Source organism: Pyxicephalus adspersus, chromosome 5 (assembly GCF_032062135.1).
Source record: "Pyxicephalus adspersus chromosome 5, UCB_Pads_2.0, whole genome shotgun sequence".
Classification (NCBI taxonomy): Eukaryota; Metazoa; Chordata; class Amphibia; order Anura; family Pyxicephalidae; genus Pyxicephalus; species Pyxicephalus adspersus.
In genome coordinates, this window is record NC_092862.1 from 56,193,586 (window position 1) to 56,218,182 (window position 24,597).

General features: G+C 35.9%; 1 protein-coding gene across 1 annotated transcript; it reads left to right on the forward strand.

The window, feature by feature from the left end:
- The first annotated feature begins 282 nt into the window (after positions 1–282).
- Positions 283–15,296, forward strand: KCNG2 (potassium voltage-gated channel modifier subfamily G member 2). Its single transcript, XM_072411559.1, has 2 exons — positions 283–1,251; positions 14,288–15,296. Exons 1-2 carry the CDS (start codon positions 493–495, stop codon positions 14,990–14,992), a joined length of 1,464 nt encoding a protein of 487 aa, XP_072267660.1. The 5' UTR covers positions 283–492; the 3' UTR covers positions 14,993–15,296.
- The last annotated feature ends 9,301 nt before the right edge of the window (positions 15,297–24,597 follow it).

The following is a 24,597-nucleotide window of genomic DNA, read 5'->3' on the forward strand; positions in this document are numbered from 1 at the left end:
AACAAGAGGCATTATATAGTATTTGGTATTCAGCACCGTATATTTACATTAAAATACTTAGCCTAAAACATTCTATTGAAATACGTTTACTCCAATATAGAACAAATAAGCATATTACAATACCATAATAAGTGGTATTGACATAAAACATAATGTGACCTTGTGTTGCATTGGTTAAGCATACTACTTGCTGAGTATGCTTTTTTTTCTTCTCATTTACCCTGTGGTGTGTGGAGGGAATATAGGCAATAAATCATGAATCGTAATCATTTCTTCATACAGTCTCCAAAAGCTGCTTTACCTTGTACATGCAAGACTGAACAGCAGTTGACCTTAATTGATTATAGACATCCTGTGTCTGTAATACATTTACATTCTTTTCCCTTATTTTTGGTCCCATAAACCTTGCCAACCAACAAACACATTTTCTTCTCTTTCAGATCTGCACCTGTTTTTCTCTGGAAACAGTGGTTGTCTCAATGAAGAAAGCCAATGTATCAGGAAATGGCATTATTGGCGGGAAAAGCAGAGGCCGACTTTACCTCCTTCAGAATCAAAAATATAGAGAACCTATGTGAGGTTCGGACCAGGAAGGGGGTCTTCTATAAAACAGCTAAGCTCCTTCGTCCAGGTGAAGAGCGATGTTACAGAGGACAAGTGGAAGACAGAATGCGACATGTCATTATCAACGTTGGTGGCATCAAGTATTGTATCCCATGGACTACTTTAGATGACTGTCCATTGACAAGGCTGGGCAAACTAAGAGCCTGTAATAATTATGATGAAATAATGGATGTGTGTGATGATTATGACATTAACTGCAATGAGTTCTTTTTCGATCGTAACCCATGTGCCTTTAGGACTATTATGACTTTCTTGGCAGCTGGGAAACTAAGAATACTAAGAGAAATGTGTGCACTTTCCTTCCAGGAAGAACTTATATATTGGGGGATAGAGGAGGAACAGTTGGAATGGTGCTGCCTTAGGAAACTGCAGCAAAAGGAAGAGGAACTGGCTGAGGCCAAGATGTATGAGGGAGAATTTGGCACCTCCAAGGAGAACTCACAAAGTGCCTTGCAGGACAGTGGGCGATTGGCCCAGTGTATGAAGCATCTCAGGGACATGGTTGAGAATCCGCACTCAGGAATTCCTGGAAAGATTTTTGCCTGTTTATCAGTCTCCTTTGTTGCCATAACAGCAGTCAGCCTTTGCATTAGCACCATGCCAGACTTTAGAGAAGAAGAAGACAGGGTAAGTGTAATGTTGAATTTTGGTCTCCAGGGATTCAAAAGAGAATCACACATACAGCTGTATTATTTATGATTGAATAGTTTGTAGGACCACCATTAACAGAAGTAACTTGAAGTAATCATTTTCTGTAATACTTTACTCTTTTACATCATTGTGGCAGAATTTTGTCCAACTTTTCTTCACATTATTTAAATTCATCAAGGTTTGTAGGTATATGTTTGTGTGCAGCTCTTTTAGGGTCACACCACTTAATTTCCATTGAGGTCTAAATAATGACAGGGCCACTGCAACACTTGTTTCTTTTCTTCCTTACCCAATCTATTTTAAATATGCTGGAGTGCTTTGGATTATTGTCATTTTGCATGAACCAATTTCATCCTATATGCTTTGGGTTCTACATTATTGAATCGAATTTCATATTATGTGTGTAATTTAAAGTTTGATTTATTTAGCTGCTGTATAGTGTTTTCTATAGGAGTGCACATCATTGTCTGCATTCATATATTAATATTCATATATTGGAATTTCTTCTGAGCCAGAGTTGATTTAAATGTGAAATAAAAAGGTGTGAGTGAGTGAGTGCAGGGTAAAATAAGAAAGACATCCCCCATCACTTTGTGTATATATACCCATTTGTATAGCAAGTACTTTTATCTGCTTCTAACAGATGTGACTTTTTGAATAGATGTAACATTGTAATTCAATATGATTATACAATTCATTTTATGCTTCTGTAGTATATCATGGCATTCTACATTTAATGTCACAGGTTTTCATGCTTCAGGAAGTTATGTACTGGAGTTTTATATCATTGTATAAGAGATAGATAACTTCAAAAATGGCTTTTAGAATGTTTGGTAAAAAAAAGAAAACTTTTTTTAAGCTGAACTGTATTGTAACATATTTAGAGTTTGACTTTCCAAAAAGAATATATTAAAATGTAAAAGAGATATTTTTCCAGCAACAATAAGTGTACCCCATCACCAAGACTACAAACGTTTAGCGCCCCTCAGTGCCATACACCACAAAATTAAGAACAAGGTCATTTAATGATGTAATAAATCCTTGTTGTTTGATTGCTTGGTAGGTCTACATTGCCAGTATTAAATTTACCTTTTCTGACCTAAAAAGTGCATGCAATGACTCTGTCCAGCAAAAGAGTAGTTGTCATTTGCATTGCAAGTAACACAATGCGCAGAAGGCTCCCTTCTATTAAAAGCCAAATTATTTAAAGACAACTTCGAATAGCAATCAAAATAATAAGTGAACACAAACAGTGGATAGGAACAAAGTGGAGAGCTCTATACTTGTTTTATGGGCCAAATGTGCGTGCAGACTGCATTACAGCACTTGCAACACTTGGTGCCAAGGTGTATGCATCCAAAATCAGAAAGAAATTGCAATTGTTTGCAAACTATAACTTCTTTCTAATTCTTGCAGTTAGTCTACTATAGGTTCTGCATCATATAAAAATGTGTCTGATCCGAATTCTGGGCAGTCTGACCACAAAATGAACTAAAGCTGGATTTTTCAACATGATAATGATTCAAAGCACACCTGCAAATTCAATAAGGAATGGTTCAAATTAAGAAATGCACTAATTTTAATCCGATTGTGTGGAATTTGAGCATGGGCAAACCTACTTTGCAAATCATTACATCTAATAATATTTTTGTTCAAAAATAACAAGCAAGATTTAATTTATGTTTTTCACCTTTTTATTTGTGGGCTCTCTTTGCATGATCGTTTGAGTGATCTGGTTGCTTATTTAATTCTGGTAACAAAAAAGTCAACAGTTTCAAGGTATACTAACATTCTCACATGAGATGTTTGCTGGAGTTCCACTTTAAAGAATAACTAAACCCAATTTATTTTCACCTGCCCTGTTCCATTGTGGGAACCACTATTTATTTTAAAAATGCTGGTGTGTTTGAGACATTGTTGTTTTGCATGAACCAATTTCATCCTATATGCCTAGAGTTCCACTTTATTGAATAGAATTGTTAACTTTCTTGTTCTAAACTCTCTACGATCATTGGCCATGTTGATTGGCTAAGCCTGGATGATGTAACTTCTGTATAGGTGCGCAGGTGTTCATTTAATCCCGGCAACCAACATTGAGCTGCGCATTTGCAGCTGCTAGCGGACATTGCCTGTCCCCTTCTGCAATAAAGGCCTGTCTGGCTGCAAATTTTTAAAGTGGAATAAAAGCTGAACTCCCGAGAAAACAAGGGGGGACCCTCTGCAAGGATTATCTACTCATTTTGCCTGGGGGATGGTTAGTAAGTTGATAAACTTACCTTATTCCATGCTCCTGCAGGCTTTCTCCTTTTCATCTGATCAGTCCCATGAAGCCCCTTTGGTCACTGTCTGGCTGGTTGCAGCTCTGACTTTCCCAACCAATGCAGTACCAGCAGTTCTGCATTGTATTGGAGAATACTAAGGGCCCACTTACAGTCTAGAGTCAGAAAAAGAAAAGTTTCTGTTTATTCATCATCCTCCTGTAGTTGGGGGAGTAATCCCCTGCAAGGGTAATTGTTCAGTTTTTGGTGATGTTAACGTTGACCCATATTTTGCACTGTGTCGACTGATATGCAGGTTTAGGGTTTTTTTAAACCTGACAATTAGGCTTCTTCAACTTTTTAAAATAAAGCTAGTCATCAAGCTAGATTGTTAACATACATTCTATGTATTTTTTGAAGTGCATAGCGCTCCCCAAACAAGCCATTAAATTTAAAACCAAATATGAGTGCCCTCTAAATTAATAGTCATTGATAAAAATCTAAAGGAGATTGTATAATTATTGTGTATGTAAAACGTTACACTTAATTCAACCCGCAAAAATATAGTTCAAATGAATTGTGTTATGTGTTCAAATTAGTTTATTGCTGTGTGGTACTGTAACTTTATACTAAAAAAGTACGAATATTTGGTTCCAAATAGACTCTAAATGCCAATACCTGTAGTGATATTGGCACTTAGTGATGTTTAATAGCCATTGCCTACCAAGGAGAAGAACATTAGCAGGACTCTTATAAAGTAGGAATAAGAATACAGCACGCATATGGCTCTGTGAGCACTGTCTGCCCTAGATTAGCACGTTCGGTACAAGGACACAATATACCAAGCCTTTGTTTGAAGCACAAAGTGTTCTTAGCATCAAAGTTATTGCATATTTTTCTTGCCTATTGAACAACATTTACTTTCACAATGCTAAAATTCTGATTAAAAGAAAAGAGCACTTACCCCCTCCTATTCTTCACAAAGTGCAAATGACATAATTAAGTCAATATAACTCTAATTACTGCAAGCGTAGATGGAAAGAAAGCATAAAAACATTTTATGCACTCAATAAAGCAAACAGACACTTTCTCTAAATCTTCAGTTTTAAGCTCATCTGCGGTTAGGGCTCAGATAAGTACTGTAAAATCCACAGTAAACAGAAAACCAATACAAATGACAGCTAGATAATGAGTTTGCACAAAGCCTCTACATGGCCACCTACTTCTGTTCTTGTTATCTGAGTGTGCTAAAAGGCTCAGCTTTGTGGAAGAAAAGGAAGTAGGCTCACTGCTAATTGTGAGGATAAAGACGATTCATTCAGCTGTAAATATTCAGAACCAGGACTGTATAAAACTAAAACATTACCAGAATGTTATCACCAGATATGGAGCCTGTTAAATTAGGTCAGCAAATTTATAATAAAAGAGATACTGGTTAAATGGAAGCAAGCCCTGAAAAGAAAAAAAAAAAATCATGAAGTCTCTGCATAGTTAACTTTTTAAAACCAGACATGCCTGTAATTATGACTTTCTACATAGGTTGACTGGAAGTGTTAGGAGAAGGATTCCTGCTCTCATATGGGAAAGCGGAGATTTCTCTTTTCAGATTTCCGGCATGCCTCAGGGAGTGTAAACTATGCTGATTGTAGAGCAACCGGCATGGCTCAGTAGAGAGCATGTCAGAGCTTTGCAACAAGACCACTATTTCCCCAAAGAGAGCAAAGTTCTTTCTCTGTTTGCTAGCAGTAGGTAGGCTTTTATCCTCAGGCTGTGGCTGATTAAAAAAAAAATAAAAAACATTAAACACCTTTATTTTGATGCACTTGGAATGTATTAAGTTGTAGGTTTACCCATGCTTTTGTTCTCCAAGGTGGAGGCAGTTTCCTACTGTGGTGTATGGCATTACTACTTTTATAGCACCTCAAAGTCCAACTCAATCTTTGTAATACTATGAAAAAATAAGCCCAGCATTTTTAAACATAAAAAAACAGATTTCACACAAACAGCTACCCCCCACAGACTTCTCCAGTGACAGTCCTCCATATAGCGAAATTACACCCAGATTGTCATGAACTCGCTCATCAAACCAGTCTGAGCTTACCACCTGCTGAACCTAATGACACTCATGTGCAGAAGTATGGAAAATAAGTGGAAGAACCCAAGATATCAAACAGCCAGAGGACATCAGGATTCAGTAAAATGGGTTTGGGGGGCGTCATGGTGTCATATTAAACTTGAGTTTGGCTTTAAATGCAGAATCTACGAGGAAGCAGTTTCTTAGGATCCAATTGTAGTGTCCCCAGGTGGCTCTGAAAGTGACATTGCTTATCTTAGAGGGATGCCTAATTACATCTTTGCAGTCAAGAGCCAGACAAGTTGTTTCTCTTTTGTGAACAACATTTATGATTCAACATGAATGGCAGTCTATTGACAATCCAACTGAGCACCTGACATAGCAATGTTACCTAAACACTGTTTGTCGAAAAATTGTCTTTTTCCTCCTTATAGTCATTAACAAACTAGAAAAAACAAGAAAACTAAAAGCTTCCCAGAAAGAGTGGGGCCTAGTTCTGATTTTGCATCAGATCCATTAAGTGCTGCGGCTTTTAGTAACATGCTTGACATTTTTTTCCTTTTTCATAATTGAACTGTTCCTTGGTTATAATGAGCCATTAAAACACAGAAAAGGTAATAAACATGAAATAAGCTAAGCTTATATTACAGAGGTCAGCTACATTTTTAAGTGAAAGCCTTTTTTCAACATCAGAAGTGTGCCTTACTATTAAATGCTTTGTACATAATGAAATATAGAGATGAAAATGCCAGATCAGCCATAAGTTTCCATTGGGTATCTTCCATCCTGTCACTGTGTTCTATGGCCTAATTATCACATACAAACACAAAAGTATGGCTTGTTATTATCCTTTTTTTTTTTTTTATCAAAACGTGACACGTGTCACTACTAATACATTTTTCTGTGACAGAGTGCTTCCAAGAAGACTTTGCGACCCGGGAATCTTTTCATGTGCAGCAGAGTCCTGAATTTCATGTCTGGAACCCTTCCAAAGCTAAAACTGCAGAGCACCACTATAAAAAGGATATTGTGAACCAAATTAAAATGTAACTTTATTACCAAATATTCTTCAGTAGTACATGTAAAGGATTACACAAAAACTAAAGATATCAGTAGACACAATAAACATTTGTTCAGAAAATCAAAAGCTAAATAAAAGCACATTTGAACAAATAGGGATATGCATAGTGCAACAGGATTAGTGATAGAGAAACAAGAAACAGATCCAGGGTACAGCTTTCTCTGTAACACTGAGGATTTGCAGATTAGAGACAGTTCTGGAAGAGATACTTTGTTGTTTTCAACAGAGGCAACAAATGTTAAGACTGGTAAGGTCATTCCAGGCTTGAATAACAGGGCATTAACTGTCTTTAAGTGCATGAAGCCTTCTTATATGAGATCAAAAACAATAAATGTAAGTACAGAAAGAGATAACAGACATATCGGACCTGATTTATTAAAGCGCACCAAGACTGGGAAAGATAGTATATCATGGGAGAACCTGGGTGAACCAGCAAATTTGGAAAAGATTTCTTAAAATTTCTTTAAAACTAGTAGGCAAATGTTTTTCATCCTGTACAATCTGGATCAGATCAAGTTTAGGTCGCTGGATCACCCAATTTCTTCCATGATAGTCTTATGTTCTTCAGTCTTGGGGGACTTTAATAAATCAGCCCAAATGTGTTCTTGTAAAAAAAAAAAGTATAGCATGTTGTGATAATTTATTTTCATTTAATGGTTGTCATAGTAATTTTTGTTACTTATTTTTCCATGTTTAAATTTATGTAGAGTTTAGGTTGTTTACTTAGTAAAGTGAATTATCACTCTGCATGGGGATGATCCACTTAGCCTAAGGAATGTGGTGAAATTTTAACTTTGCAAAGAATATCCAATCGCATGCAAGAAAATGTAACATAAACACAATCATTCGCCTGCTTGGATGGCTGAAGTCAGCAATATCAACTATTGATCATAATTGCATATAAACTGTGCAAGAGAAAACTACAAGGACACCTAAACAAATGTGTAAATCAGAAGAAGATTAAGCAAATGTTGACGCAAACAACTCCCTACTGCAAATGTTGGATAGACTCATTCATTATGATAATAGATTCAATATGCAGTCATTTGTCTTGTAACTTATCCACTGTCCATTGCATGCTAAGACATTATGGTAATGCATTACTATTACTTGCGGTGTAGTATTGGAGTTTGAATGATCACACATTAGGCTTGTTACAGATTTTTCATTTAGGGATTCTCTTAAAGATACTTCTTTCAGTGCAAAAAGCAAAACTGCTCAAGGTATAAATTTCAGGCACCAATGTCTAGAAGCCTTAATAACCCGACAATTGCCAAGTAGTTCTGATGGAAGAATGTTAGAATGCCACTGTTCTGAATGTGAGTAAATTTGGTGATTAATAAATGTATTTGTCTGACCGCTGCATTCTAAATACGGTAGATTTGTTTAAAACAAGAATTATTTATAACATGAGAAGCTTCTACAGTGATGAAAAGTTACACAACTCTCTCTAAATGGCAAAGCGAGAGACTTTTTTTTCCTGTAGATAAAGTTACTGTGGCTTATTTCGGGCACCATAAAATATTAAAATTACTTTTTACAGTTTGGCATTGGGAGAGAGGGGAACATGGAAAGGTAAGACAGTGACAGGACGTAGAAACCCTCTGTATAGACAGATTGTGGTACAGGTTAATAGAAAGGGTAGGATGGTGACATGAAATTGAGTGTTTTGCTAAGAGAATGAAACACAAGTGAAAGATTCAGGGCTCTTTGACACCATAGCAGAGGCAGGTGCAGGAGAGTAGAGAAGGAGATTGCAGTTCTTTTTGGCAGCACACATATCTGCATCTGCAAGAGGGCCAAGGTATTGCGAGGGAAAGGAGAATGAGCTGTGTGGGGAAACAGGGATATAATTTAGTGGCATGGAAGAGGTTGAGAGCTCAGATCAGCTCAAGTTAAAACCAGAAACAGTTGCCTATGTACAATGTCCATGTTTCCAATCCCAATCCAAAGTCATATCATATGAAATATTGTTTCCATTAACACTTACAAGTCTTTAAAAGTTCATTGCTGGGACATTTTTATATTTTAAACCCAACCACTGTTATCTTATGTGTAGGAAGGTACATTGACCAGGCATAGTTTACTAGGTGTGTGTGAAATAATTAATATATCACTGATCTATGCCCAAGTAGTTAACTGCCTTGGATTTTTGATGCATCCCAAACCATCCCATCCATTTATAAAGGAAAGCCATCCAAAGGGGACTAGTTATATGTGTGATTCTATCAGTAAATTACTGCATAAATCTCCCACAGTGTATACATTCAGAAAACAGTGTAGGTTACCATTCAAGCACTGGTAAAGAACATGCTGTGTAACATGCATTTTTACCACCTCCAGGCATGTACAGGCAGCTTGATGTGAAGAATATAGCACTATTTCCCACATACCATTGACACAACTAAGTGCAAGATGGTATCCTGCTGGAAATGATTTCATCAGTTAGACGGGTCTCCAGAGGGATGTTAAATATCATAAAATTAGAAGATCCATACAGACAGCTGTGATTTGTATCCTTGTTCCCCCAGACAGTGTACCTTGCACCTTAGCATCTGAAGGCTGTCCCCTAAACATTCAGAGCATCAGGGCGGACACTGGGGTGGCAAGGAAGTAATTGGCACTGCAGTACCTCAGCAGCTTGTGTGTCTCTTCCTGGACTAACTAACTAATTAGAAAGTGATATTTATAATTCGGTAATTAGGGGTATAAACTATAGGTATTGTTAATGTTTTCAACTGAAAGTTTATTTCTTGAACTCCATTCAAATGAAGAATAAGCTGATAAATGTATGGCCAGCTTTACAAACAGAGGAAAGATCTATGTAGAATTTTAAACCTAGTAAGTGTGCTATGGGTATGTTCACAAATGGTTGACTTTGTATAAATTACAGGATGATATTGCACTCTTACAGTTGTCTACAGCTAGTCATAATTAGATGCCCTCGTTATTATGTAGAGATTTTATTTGTGTTTTCACAGACTCTGTAGTGGCACAATATTATCTACTCTCCTATGTGCTGATTGTGAATATTCCATTACAAACTGTAATTAGTATAAAGCAAGGTCAGAAATTGGCCAGTTATGGAATTTTTAAAGGCTAATTGGTCTACAACAGGGGTCGGCAAAATCCGGCCTTTAGCTGCCGGAGCTCCGGAGCCGCATGCAGCTCTTGAGCCTCTGTGTGGTTGCACCCTTCCCTATTTAAAGCGGCCGGCGTTAACACTTCAGTCGCAGGGGTAAATAGGGAACATTCCCTCTCCTCTAAATGCATTGCGGTGGAGAGGGATTTCCCTTCAGGGGCATTCCCTCTCCTCCGTATGCATTGCGGAGGAGAGGGCATTCCCTTCAGGGGGTGTTTCTAATGGGGGTGGGGCCAATAGGGCGGGACTCAAGAGAGAGTCCAGCCTAGAGTGCTCCTGCCTACCCCTGAAATGGCCTAGTGGCCAAAAAAGTTTGCTGACCTCTGGTCTACAATAATGCATAGGACCACAGTGGCTCAGAGGTTAGCACTCTGGCCTTTGCAGCCCCCGGTTCGAATCCCAGCCAGGACACTATCTGCATGGAGTTTGCAGGTTCTCCCCGTGTCTGTGTGGGTTTCCTCTGGGTACTCCGGTTTCCTCCCACATTCCAAAAACATGCAGTTAGGTTAATTGGCTTCCCCCCAAAATTGACCTTGGACTACATTAATGACATATGACTATGGTAGGGACATTAGATTGTGAGCTCCTTTGAGGGAGAGTTAGTGACACAACTATGGACCTTGTACAGCGCTGCGTAAAATGATGGCGCTATATAAATACTGTGTAATGATAATAATAATAATTGTAAATATTGTGCTTCTCCTATTGGAAGAGATGTAACTAAATGCCACCATATATCTTTACAATTATTTAAAATATAAAGGTGTTGTAGATAGTAATATACTATTAAACCATAGCTATAGTAAAATAGTATATTTACCTTTTATAGATTAAAGTAAGCATGGTCCATATTTTGGTTTAACAAAGTAATGGCATCTCTCCTCACTGAATATAGATTATAGCAATTTTCAATTATGCCATAGTATCATCTTTGCATAAGTTCTCAGTGAGCTACTGAGCCATAAATTGTATGAAGGTCAGGAGTTCCTACTTAACTAACTACATCTTCTAGCGGAATGGGCTTCCTTATAATGGAACAAGTGTAAGTATGACAGACATAGGGCTTGCTAGTTTAAAAACAAGTTGGATGTCGGATGTTGTATTTCCTAAATCTGATAAGGTTATCATTGCGGACTTCAGATCCAAGTGAGATACTTTTTATTTCATATTGTGCGGTATTATTGGTATCAAAGAGCATCTTGTAAACAAAGCAGCAGATAAATCACTCTTTGTGCACTTTCATTGCAACATTTCATGACTGGCCAACCATTTCTCATGATCAGAGTTTCACTTAATGCTTTAATCCTGCAGTGTATACATAAAAACAGAAAAAAGCAATAAATGCAATTGAACCTGAAGTCCTCCATGCTAACAATTTTGGATATAGTTGAACGATGCCCTGGATATGCTTGAGGGGCTGGATATCATATGATTAGAATTGTAAGGTGCGTAAGCTACTGATTTTTTAGCAGCTATTTTATTGTAGTCTTGACAGATTGTCTTTAAGTGCTTTGGGACTTAGCTTAGTTTTTCTTGTGATCAATGCAAACCCTGGTTCCTGTGCCACTGAGCACTGGGTCATCTTGCCAGAGGGGCCACAGGTTATCAATGATTATTTGTGATCATTTTAGCCTTGAAAAAGATGACATTTGTAAGTGGAAATCAATGCACAGGGACTAAACATTACAGAAGATCGACAAAAGCAGTCTTCTGATACTTGTATATAGAAAAATGATTTAACGCTCATATTTTTGCCTCAGAACTGTGTGACAATCCATCGCTGGAACCGCCATAAAATTTCATTTGAAAATCAGTAATGCAGCCACTTGCGGAAGGTAGGAAGGTATACTTTTATGTATCCCAAAATGTATTTTTGTGTTGTGAAGTTACTTTAATTAGGCATTTTCTCAGCTTTTCTCACATTGGTATTGTTTAATTGTAATCTCCACAGGAAGGTTAACAGCTATACAATTACAGGAATCGTCATACCCTACTGTGGAGAGTAATTTTAATTTCATGGCTTCAGTACAGTGATAGCAGTAATCTAAGGCTGCTACATTTACAGAACCTCTGTACCAACAGAATGATTTGTAGTTTACAGCATGTGCGTAACTGAGCAGATACTGTTGTAATTGGATTTTGTTTACTTATGTGTTTATGGGCTTTTGGAATACAGGTTATGTGATGTCAAAAAGAAATTGCCAGTACAAATTTGAGCTCCAGAGATAATACAGTAAAAGAGGTTTTCTGCCTATAGTTTAAATCTGCCACCCTCTCTCTCTAGAAATTGATTTTCTTTGTTGATACCTCCTGAAGGGATTAGACGCTAATCCGTTTACTTTTTGGCTTTCTGTTAACTGACATTCATATACATTTATGTTTTTTATGAGCCAATAGAATATTGTGGGCCGGGAGATAATGTTTACAGCGCTAATTGATTCCAGGGGAAGAGCAAACTGAAATTTTTTGTGACTAAGGTGATTCTTTGCACTAAAGTGCCATTCAGTATTGTAAAAAAGAAATGCAACAGAAAAAGTGGTCATAAAAATATAGGTACAGATACAGCGAGAAAGAAAGAGATATTTATCCTGCTTCAAGCTTTGAGGTTGGAAGTGGTTTGAATACATTTAGGAATGGCATGAATTACTTTGTCTTCTCTTCTTGCCAAATTAGAACTTAAATAGTACTGGTCATGATAGGGCTTTTGTTAAAAAAAACAGTATATTCAACTGTAAATCTTCATAACTGTAAAGGCTTAGAAAAGGAAGATATAAATTTGAACATACACCCCACAATGTCACACTAGTGTTTTGACAGCATTAGCACAAATGCAGGTATCTATATGATAGACACTGTGTTGTTACTTTGGGAATGCCATCCCACATGCCTTATGTTCTGGTATTATAGTCACTGGACACGTGTCATCGACACATTTGACAATTCATGTTGACTGCACTTTTGCTATTTATTCACTGAGAACAAACTATCCTGTATAATACATGACTTCCAATATTCTAGTAGATTCAGCAATAGAACATAATCTGACTGCAGATTTAGGTAAATTGAGTTTTCCAATGCCAGTAATTAGAGGAATAAGAGAAAGGGAATAAGGGGAGCCCAGAAATTAGCTTTAAATGTAGAAATGTATACAAATGTGTATGTGTAACCAACTCACAGTACTTTAGCAATTTAAATGTTATCATGTTTGGATTTATATGTCTATTATACCTTTTGATGGTATGATGCTAAGTAATGCTGTAATTTTTTTTGGACTCCAGAGAAGTGTGCCATTATCCTATTACATTTACTACATAGGTTCTGGCCTACAGTCACTTTGGGATGTTCCGACCTGCCTCAGGATTGAGGGATCCTGTGTGGCTCCTGGGGGTGTTAACTTGCAAGCCACTCAGTCACTCGCACCCCAGTGCCGATTCTTTAAGAATGTTTGACAGCTGACATCAATGAGTACTGTGCCACCCACTGTTCCCACTATTTATTTTCTATGGCGAAAATAAGAAAGTACTTGTACTAAGACAGCAGTTCACTGGGATGTTGTAACTTTATGGCCAGTCTAAACATAGCTTTAGTCTAAAAACCCTAGTGGGAAGATCAGCCATTGCAGAGCCAGGGCACTGCTGCATGCATTTCTGCCCATTTTTCTGCACTACTTCACTCATAAATTGAGCCAGCATTGCAATGGACAGACGCATGTGTGCCTATGCATTGCAGTAACATGCATGGCAATTGACTTTCCTATAGTACATAATACTTTGCATGCAGACATCTATCTTAACTATTTTTTTATATAACGTAATTCCACAGTTACATGAATGTATTTAAATGTGTGTTATTCAGTGGTATTTGGTTCGGGCTAAATTCATACACATTTAAAACGATTACTAGGAAACATCAGAGCCCTTAAATAAGAGCTTTAAATTAGAGTCCTGGCTGGGAAATCAAAGACATTGCACACATTGAGACACTTCACCTCATCAAGTCAGTAGCAGAATGACAAATTATTCCATTGGTTTCACTATATATTTATCAACTATCTGCAGCCTTGAACAGCAGTGCTGATATAGCATACAAGCTATGCTTGAAATTATTTCTGACGTCTGTCAATGATTGCCTGTGACCTTCCCTGTCTTACTGATTTTCATCAGCCTCGCAAGTTTCACCTGAGTTTCTAAAAGCAGAGATGGAAGATTACATGTAAACTTGACATCTGTAACAATCTCAGCTCCTGATACAGATAGTACGCTGCTTTTAAAGAAAGCAGTTGAAATTTTGAGAACCTTTATGTGGGTTACCTTATTAAAAGTACCACCTTCCATTTCTGTCCCTAGTTTCGTCCTTGGCCTGGCCCCACCAATCCATTGGGCTGGATGACAGTGGTATATTACAAAATGATGGTAATAATAAAGTAACTAACTATTTTTCACATTTTCTTTTTGCAGGGTGAATGTTCCCAGAAGTGCTACAATATTTTTGTTCTAGAGACAGTTTGTGTAGCTTGGTTTTCCTTGGAGTTTGTTCTACGCTTTATCCAGGCTGAGAGTAAGTGTGTATTCCTAAGAACACCGCTTAACATCATTGACATGATGGCCATCTTGCCTTATTATATTACTCTGATAGTGGACTCACTTTCTGGAGAAAAAACTGGAGGAACGGGAAATAACTACTTAGAAAAAGTTGGACTGGTACTTCGCGTGTTGCGGGCTTTGCGCATCTTGTATGTCATGAGGTTGGCACGGCACTCTCTAGGACTGCAGACCCTTGGACTCACAGTCAGAAGGTGCACCAGAGAATTTGGGCTACTTCTGCTGTTTTTGTGTGTTGCTATGGCACTGTTTTCCCCTCTTGTGTATCTTGCAGAGAATGAGCTAGGTGCCAAACAAGAATTCACCAGTATCCCTGGAAGTTACTGGTGGGCTGTAATCTCCATGACAACGGTAGGCTATGGTGACATGGTTCCCCGAAGCATCCCAGGACAGGTGGTGGCCCTAAGCAGCATACTGAGTGGTATTTTGCTTATGGCATTTCCTGTGACATCCATATTTCACACATTCTCTCGATCTTACACAGAACTGAAAGAACAGCAGCAAAGAGCAAGCAGACAGTTGCACAGACTAGAAGAAAGAGAGTTCACAGGGACTGAGTAGGATCTCCACAAAGTTCAGCATCCAATGGGCCTTTGTTGTTTGCAAGCAGTATCATAGACTGTAGAAAATTACAGTTTCATATAGGTACTAAAATGTTAAACATGGAGCAATTCTAAACAGTTTTATTGAACAGTTCTTTAATTTACTTTTTTTTAGATGTTAAGTTGTTTAATTGTAGATGATGACTTGCTTTCTATTAATCTAATTAAATTGCTATATTTGGTTATGTACTGGATTAATATAAAATATAAACTTAAGTAACTTTTTCCAGGCATCTGAGAAATTTACATATTTAGACATTGGACTTGCTTTTCTGTAGTCTTGTTCTTTTAAGACATAACTAATTCTTCACTGAATGTTGTCTTATTTTAAGTCTACATTTTGATGTAAGCTTTAATTGAAAATATATATTTAAATTAGAATATTTATATGCTAATATTCTGTAAATTAGTTTATATTTTCAGACTGCAAAAATGCTTTTCCTGTAGTAAAGGAAATTCAGCCTCCAAATAAGTTAATTTATAAAATATAAAGCCTTGTTTTTGTTTTATTATTATCTTTTTTTCATTAACAAGAAAAACACATGCAAGTTTATTCAATAAACGTGGAGCAAAGTGCAAAGTACAGTATCTATAACATTCCATCAGATTCAATTATGTATTGGTCTAATTTCAGTAAAGTGAATTCTGATTGGATGCTATAGGTTACTGCACTTGACACTTTCTCATTTTGCACTGTTTATTGAATTGGGCAATTAATGCCAAAGCGGTTAAAACATTAAATAAACTTTTGTCCTCACTTGCCATGTTACACTTTTGATCCTGTTGCTAGTGACACTTGCTAGTGATAGGATTGTTATATAGGATAGAAAAATGCACACCTGTTTTCATGTTGTTACACCTTGCAACACCTTGCTCATCAGCCCAGTAGGAGAGTCACTGGAAAAAGGAAAGCAAGTGAGTATATGGAAATAGGTGAGTGTTTCCGCACTTTTTTGTAGCAATTCTGTTACAAGTAAATGGTTGCCAATGCCATAATTTTATGTGTGCCAAGGTCCTTACATAACATGATTTTTCAAGGTTTAATAGTATATATGGTACCTTAAAGTATGATATATTATCCACAGATTTCATTGTAACTCTCTAACACTGCTAAACCTGAAAATTATCATTTTTAAGTAGTAACCCACAGCTGTTCAAATTTCACACTGCTGAAGTCCACTACAAAATTATCTTTGACTGGTTGCTAATGGGCATAAGCATTATTTATGTCCTATAAACAAAAAAGAGGACCTTCATTAGTCATAGCCCATTGCAAGATTGTTCCCAGCAACATTATATAATAATGAAATGCACTAAAACATACAGTATCTAAGCTCAAAAGAAAATATGTTATTTATTGCAGCCTAAAGATTTAGTGACGGCAACACTTTTCTAGGACTCCACTGTCTTATCTATCCAGGAGCAGTATTTGCACCCTAGGCTGCCCTCCTAAATTATAGCAAACCCCTTTCCCCACTTTTATTGATTGAGGGGAGTTGTTTTGGCGTTTACAGAAAACTGATAAAAAAGTTAAAAATGTTATTTTAGTGCACTTTTAAGGACACTAGATTTCTAATAGAACCAACAGGTATTTTTCTCTACTTGAAAAAATACTTATACTTAAAAAAATCAGCCACCCCATCTAAGGACTGGTGAGTTTCAATATATAAAAAGTTTGTTCTTGGGTTTAGATATAGTATATTCAAGTCTACATACAAAATGTATGTGTATTAATGTCATATAATTCCCTAGACTAACGTAACTATAAACTGTAGTGACACATTTTTTTCACTACACTGGCAGTATTAGTGACAGCACATTGGTCTTGCTAACTTATCAGACATTTAAGAACCTTGGAACATAAGGCGATGACCCTTATCGGTGTGGAGAAAGAAAGCCAGTGTCTAAGCAATTTTCCCTGCTTACCTGTAAATGGTTTACAGTTACCATAAGTCTGTGGTTTACTGTCAGAAAATTCTGTTTCCTCAGCTGGCCTATTCATTTGGTTACCTTGGCAATATTATGTTCTATGTGGATTACTGCATAGGATGCATTAGTGTAAAGTCCTTCTCTGCAAGCACAGCGTGATTCATGCAAATATGTAATTCTTGTAAGAACAAAGCCAAAAAACAACAAAAGATACAGTTATGATTAAAGGTAAGCAAAAATGTCATCATGTTCAGTGTTTAAATGACAATACTAATATATTTGTTTGTATATTTATGCTCGTAATTTAATAATTTGGAATATTACTATTTACAGCTTCCAACCAGCAAGCATTGCAATGGTAGGAACTTTGTAATGCGTATTAAAAAAAAAAAAGAATAAAAAACATAGTCAATATTCCCACTCCTGACAGAGGTAACCTTTCATGTTTTATAAATCAGCCAAACTGCAAAAAAGCACCCCAGTATTGGTGGGATTTACTATTAGAATGCACAGTTCTGTTTTGCAAGGTAAATGACCTGGAAGCCACTTGTTTCAAATATTTAAATTGAAAACCTAACATTTTACATAAAAAATAATATCAGTCAGTTTACAAATGTTTATAAAAAAATGACCAAAAAAATTATTTTTAAGTTTTGGGTAACATTAGCATTTAATGTTTGTCCCGCATATAATAAGATCAGTCACCCAAACAATCAACCAAAGCCAACCAGGTTCATTCTGCCTGTATAGAAGAAAAGATTCTTAAATGGGTATGGCTAATGCGGGGTTTATCTTCCTTTATTTATTTTTATTGTAAATTTTTTTTTAAAGATTTTCAGTAAATAAGATAACAGACATATACAAGGGAACAGAACAATAAAATAACAAAATGGATAAATTATATATATATATATATATATATATATATATATATATATATATTGTATATATTTAGGAAATAAAAAAAAACATCTGGGTTTACACAGCAGATATCTAAGTGCAACAGAGTAAAAATATTAGAAATTAGAATATCAATATTACACTTGAAATGAAATGAAATGAAATACATCAAAATAGTACCAATTCTTATAAAGGAAAGAAAAGGTCAGGGGAAGGAGATGAGACAGAAAAAGAAGAGAGGAGTCAAAGTGGAGGGGAAGAGCAAAAGGCTAGGGGGTAGGTCTAAGCAAAGGCTAGAAGCATTCGTAGGGATTTGTGCAAGGAGAGCATTAATAGGTTTGGAGAATCTCTATATGGGCACATTCAGCATATGGGTCACCAGATTTAGCATGATAGCCCGTTCCATGAGTAAAAAGAGAAGATCATCAACCTCAGTTCAGTACAGTAATATCCTTGGGCATGTCCATAGGATGTAATATAGTGTGTCAAGCTGAGAACCACACATAGTTTTATCTTCCTTTAATAAATGAAATGTATACTCTTGTAAGGAAGTATTTTTATATTGAATATTATACAGTATTTCCATTGAAGAACATTATAAATATATTCGCCATGATGAAAAGTAAAAATACATTTTAGTGAGCTATTTATAATGTGTGTACTAATCCAGAGCTGCTGTCTAATACAGAATATATGTGTGCTGGAAAAGAAAAAACTTGTCATGCACACAGTCATATTACTAGAACGCATACACTGTAGATGTGCATTGTACACTGGTGACAGCTGCTAGATTCATACTGCCTTTTCGCATCTCTTTCTTAGAGGCACCTGGCACCAAATAGAAAATGCCATTGCAATTTTTATTTTAACCATTTTGTCAAGGGTATTTTTATGTGTTTCAGCTTTTCATTGTTTCTGAGTAAATGAATGTGAAGATGTGGCAAATTTTTCATTGACATATTTGATATAATGTATTGATTGATAAAGTTTTAATTCACTCTAGTTTCATGAAAAAAATATTAAACTGTTTAATATTCTATAAAAGTTAGGATTATATAAGCCATAAAGAGAACATAATAGCAAAAATATCTTTATTCTTAAAAAAAAAAAATACTTTTGCAGGGTCCAGAGATATCCAAATAGGATTTTACAAAGACTGATCCATAAGGATCAGACGGACAGCCATATAAAAAAAAAAAAAAAACAGTATACGGTATATATTGTAATTCCAAAAGTGCAACTCTGAGAAACTATATTATTGAATTATCTAGGAAAACTTCAAGGAAATTGTGCTTCAGTCAGAAGACATCAACTATATTCTAATTTTTACAATGTACTATAAAAAGGTAAGCTGCATTCGTTGTGCATCACATGGCATGATTATTATGATAATGTAATAAAAACAAAAACATCTTCTGATCGCATGGAGGTAACCTTTAAGATATTTCCTTTTTTTGGGGTCTCCCCGAGGTGTCTTTCTGTGCTGCCACTCTATGAACACAAATGGCAGAAGTGTGTCAGTCAGGTACACAGTCACAGTTCTGGAGCAAATGCCGGTAAAGAGCAAATAGTGTGGAGGCCAGCAGCATGCGATTCAAACAAGGGCAACATAAAGGTAAAAATAGCATTTTATGGAAAAGAAATAGGCAATTTTTTATCATACACAATGTTTCACTAAACAGTGTTGTCCATCTATCCCTCCCTATCTGTGCCTTGCAAAAATCCTGTCTCTATGATGCCTTTTATAGAGAGGTGTGAGCCTTTCAAAAACTTGTCCAATCAATTTAATTTACCACAGGTGGATTCAAATCTGGACTCCAAGTGCAGAAACATCTCAACAGCTATCAAGAGAAATAGGAAGCACCTGAGCTAAATTTCAAGTGTTGTTGCAAAAGATCTGAATACTTATGTAAATGTGATATTTCTTTTTTTTTCTTTATAATAAATTTACTAAATTGTCTAAAATTCTGTTTTCACTTTGTCATTTTCAAGTACTAGTGTAGAATAATACTTTTTAGTAAGGTATCAGGCTGCAACATAACAAAATCTTTAAAAAGTGTTGGGGGTCTAAATACTTTCTGAAGCCACAACAGATATATGTATATATATTCCTATTTTTAATAAAGTTATCATAGCAAGCAACCCAACATTGCGGTATTTACAGGCACTTCTTCAGGTCGGCATTTGTTTTCTGCAGAAAATTTACTGTAATTTGCATGTAGGTTTTCTTTACCAATATTGATAGCCTTTAAACCATCGATATAATAGCAACTGAATAAACACTATACCATTAAAGACATTTCTTTGTTATATTGGGAATACCTAACAACATTTCTAGGAAATGTTCATTAACACAACAATACAGTAGCATAAAACCATATATATGCCTGGAGGAAAAAATGTTTTTCACAGTGTGTATGGACTCTTTTACAGGTCAAAAACACACTTTGCAACCATGAGATAACCGGCATTTTAATGTCAATTGCAACAATTACTAGAGAACTTACCCTGTAGCTGTATGGTTTCAATCACATAAAAGGAATTTATTGTTTTTCTACCAAATAGGAAAAAGCAGAATTATGTTAAATATTGTCTCAGTGCACACAGTGTATGTTCCTAAATCAACAAATTTACCTAACCCTTCATCTCCCCCTCTGGAACAGGATCCAACATTCCTTTTTTTTACTTTGTTCTTGTAGAGATACAGATTTTAATACTATCTGTGACACAATCACCAGGCTTGTAAAACTCTTGCAGGGCAGCTGCCCAATTTCCAGATTTACATATCACAACATTCTTTTTACTATACACAGGAATAAGATCTGGGGAGTCAAAGCAGGCAAATCATATATGTGTGCAATTTGTGCATATGAAATGGGACAAAGAGGGAGGAGATTTAAATTTTGCGACAATGCTGTGTTTTCAACACAAAAAAGTCATTACAACTTCAGGCAGGTGTTTTTCTCTACTTGCAGCACTTTTAAAGTTTCTATGTACCGAAGAAAAATATTAAATGTTTTTGTTACACTTTAAGATTCTTATTTGAAAGTGAAAAATGGAGTTTATTTGAAGCTCAACGCCAGTTCTTAAAACTGAATTTTAGTTCAAAAGATTATTACCGGTAAAAGTAAATATGTGGCATTTATTGGAATACCTACCTCAACTCTGGTGCAATTTCTTACAAAAATTCCATTTTTGTCTGTTGATGACCAGTATTAAACCCAGATAGATTCTGTGAGCCAATGGCATCATGTATCCCCTAGGTTTGTGTTATCAGGGTGTCACAGTACATTGCTGCAGGAAAAGGGTTGATATTAGTACGTCAGTGGAGCTCTGTGCATCAAAAAATACTGTCTATGCTTATGACCAGCCAGAGGACCCCTTTGGCTGGTCATAAGCATAGACAGTATAAAAAAAAGTATACTAAAATGTGTAGTAATGTAATTTATTTTATGTTGCACACTGTTAACAATATATAATGCAAATTTATTGTCCTAAATGCAGAAACATTCATGATAATAAAATATAATAATACAAAATGTATTCAGTAAAAGTTATTACCTCTTTTCAATTTTAAAGAAAATACATAGCTGCAAATATACAATAATGACAAGTATTAGATACACTCTTCTCATTATTTGTAGTATTGCAAGCATGCAGTGCATAAATCCTATTTTTATACCATTACTGAAATGTTCATAGGAAACTGTGGGTCCCCTCACTTGGGCTCACTTTTAAAAACTAAAGCCTAACAAATGTATATAGTTTGTGGTCATCCGTGTCAGTGACCTAAACAGCTCTGCAATCCTTTGTGTCTTCAAGGCTTCAGGTAGGCTTAGTCAGGCATCATGCATCTCTGCTCCAGGCAATTTTCAAGAACTCTTCAAGGTAACAAATATTGGCAACGTGACTCTTAAACACTCAGAGCAATATACAAGCCTTGGTTTCTTAGCTACTTTATCTGTTACTTTTTCAGATACCGTTTTTTTTCTGTGTAAATTACCATTTGGTGAAAGACATAACAGATCTGTGACTTACTGCAAAGAAAGGTAGATTAAGAAGAAAGATTTTAAAGTATAGTTTGTAGAATAGGTTAAGAAAAGCCCTTACAATTTCCTGGCAGTGTGCTTTGGTTATTTATAGTTATAGTTTAATTTAACTTATTAGCACCTTGCTACCAATAAATAATATTTGAATATACTTCCAGGTGGAAAATAGCCTTTTGGTATTCATGAAAGTCAATTATTTGAGCACTTTCTTAGATTGGCCCCTTCAAATGGACCTTGATCTAAGACATAAAGTCTGTTCATGTAGCAGACCTCCATGCTCCTATTACAAAACCCTGGAGGAATGGAATAAAAAAATTAAATTTTTGCCCTCGATGTCCGGTCATATTCTGCCTATTTTCAATTATATAACTGAGCCCTAATAGTTGTTTGTTTTTGTTTTTTTAAGTTTAGGCTTCTAAATCTGGTTATAAGTTAGGACATGAAGTTTTGAATTAAATAAAATACATTTTGAGTAGAGTGGAGAAGAAATTGGTTGAATTCACCCTATAGGGATATGCCCATAACTTTTTTTTCTGGTAGCAACTGCACCTCTTGTATTTTAACAGGTGTCACCAGGTGAGTAAGTAAAGACGATCACCTTACTGGAGCCACTGACAGAGCTAAAAAAAACTGTATTTTATTGGTTTAACTGATAAGGGATTTGTAATTCTATATAACTAATTTACTGACTCACATACATTTCTACAATGTCCAGTCAAACAGATGACTCACGTAGTTATTGGTTTTGCACGTCATCTTTATATATCACCTCCATACCTCCTCGTGGCTTAGTAAAATACTGTCCTGGGAAGCAATAATGCTAAATCATGAGGTACCAGAATGATCTTAGAAATAGAAGTATAGTATGTGTATCACAAGAATGGCAGGACAAAATTATAAATCCTTAGGCAGGTAAGGAAAAAGTGCATGTTTTGCTATTTACCTGGTGTACTATGAAAATTACTAAAGTATTGGTGAAATAGGTCGGTGCTATATATAATGCTTTTACTACAAAGTTTTCAAAGTTCATAATACCTAATTCATAAAACATAATTCTTAATGTCACTAATCTTCTCTCAAAGGTGCTAACAATCTAATGTCCCAACCACAATCATAGCCAACTTTTAGGAGGAAGTCAAAAAATCGTCTACATGTATTTGGGATTGTCGGAGGAAAACTTTGCATACACAGGGAGAATGTGCAAACTCTATGAAGACAGGGTCCTGGCCAAGATTCAAACTTGGGACCCAATTTTGGGAATACCTGCCTGTTAACTTTTACCATATATAAGAAAGTAATATCATTTAATTAATATTTGTTACAAATTAAACTTGTTTTATGTAGACTTTGATTTTACTGTATATGTTTATTGGGAGCAGGTATAGTTTTAATGCTGTAGGAGTAAGCATGCTCTGCTTCTGTCTTTATTCTGCACAATGTTCATTGCTAATGTTCATCAGGTCTACTGAATAGCTCCCCAAAAAAAGTTTTTGTGGGTTACCAAAGCTTGGTCTCAAACCTTACCAAGGTAAAACTGTACCTACTAACATCAACTTAATACTTTTTCTGTCATCTGTACTATTCAAAAATCCGGTAGGTTGGAATGCACACTAACCACATTCTAAAATGCCACAAAAAACAAACAAAAAAGTCATAAACTTTCTTTATTTTGTACAAAAACAGTCCTCTTGTCCAATGAGTCCTACATTAACCTTCACAGTCATATTTAAAGTCTTCATTTTTAATAATGACTATGTTGTGTTAGCAAATTAAGAGTTACCTGTGTGTGGTCTATGACTAAACTGAAGTAACCCAAAAAAAACGGCAAGGTATTGTACTCTATAAGGATAAGTGATACTCACCAGACATGAAGACCCTACAAGGCAGATTTACCAGAAAAAACAAAGACTTGAAGCTTTCACAAGGTACCTTGAGACCTTTTTTTGCTGGCTAAACTTGGGGTCAAATGAAGTTTGGGAGTAGTACTTATTTTAATTGATTAAACCAATCTTTGATTAACAAAATTCAGGGGCTGAAAGAAAAGTAAAGAGCTTCTAGTAAAGTTATTCTGAAGTTAATGACTAAGATTGCACAAGAGCTTTAGGTTGTTAATGTAAAAATAAACATTTCCTTTCAACGCGTCCCATTGCCATTCTTTTTGTTGTTTTCAAAAGTTGTTTTTAAACTTTTTACATTTGCAGCTTAAAAACACTGACTGATCCTGCCATGATGGTCCTTGTTTCAGCACTGTCTCTTTTGGAGTGAAAACTGTGCTCTTGTGTTGTCACGCAGGGTGCTGTTGGGGTCTACAGTGACTGTGCCATCCCACATTGCACAGGATGGGTCCACTGTTGTCACTATCAGGGAGGCAAAGCAGGGCAACTCTGGCAGTGCAGTGTAGCTGACACTCTGACAATAAGAAAGAAAGTGGCTGAAGGGAGGTCAACAACAATTAGATGAGAAACTAAATATATATAAAAAAAAAAAGTTGTCAATTTTTTGATACAAGTGCTTTAGAAAATGAAATGTCATCTGGGTATGGTTTCCATCTAATTTATTAATGACCCTGGGAGTCAAAAACATCAAAGTAATTTAGCAAATTTTCTGAATATTAGCAGAACTATCCAATAAGTTCACACTAGCTGAATATCTAATGAAAGATAAGGAAAACCCTTACTTCAGCATA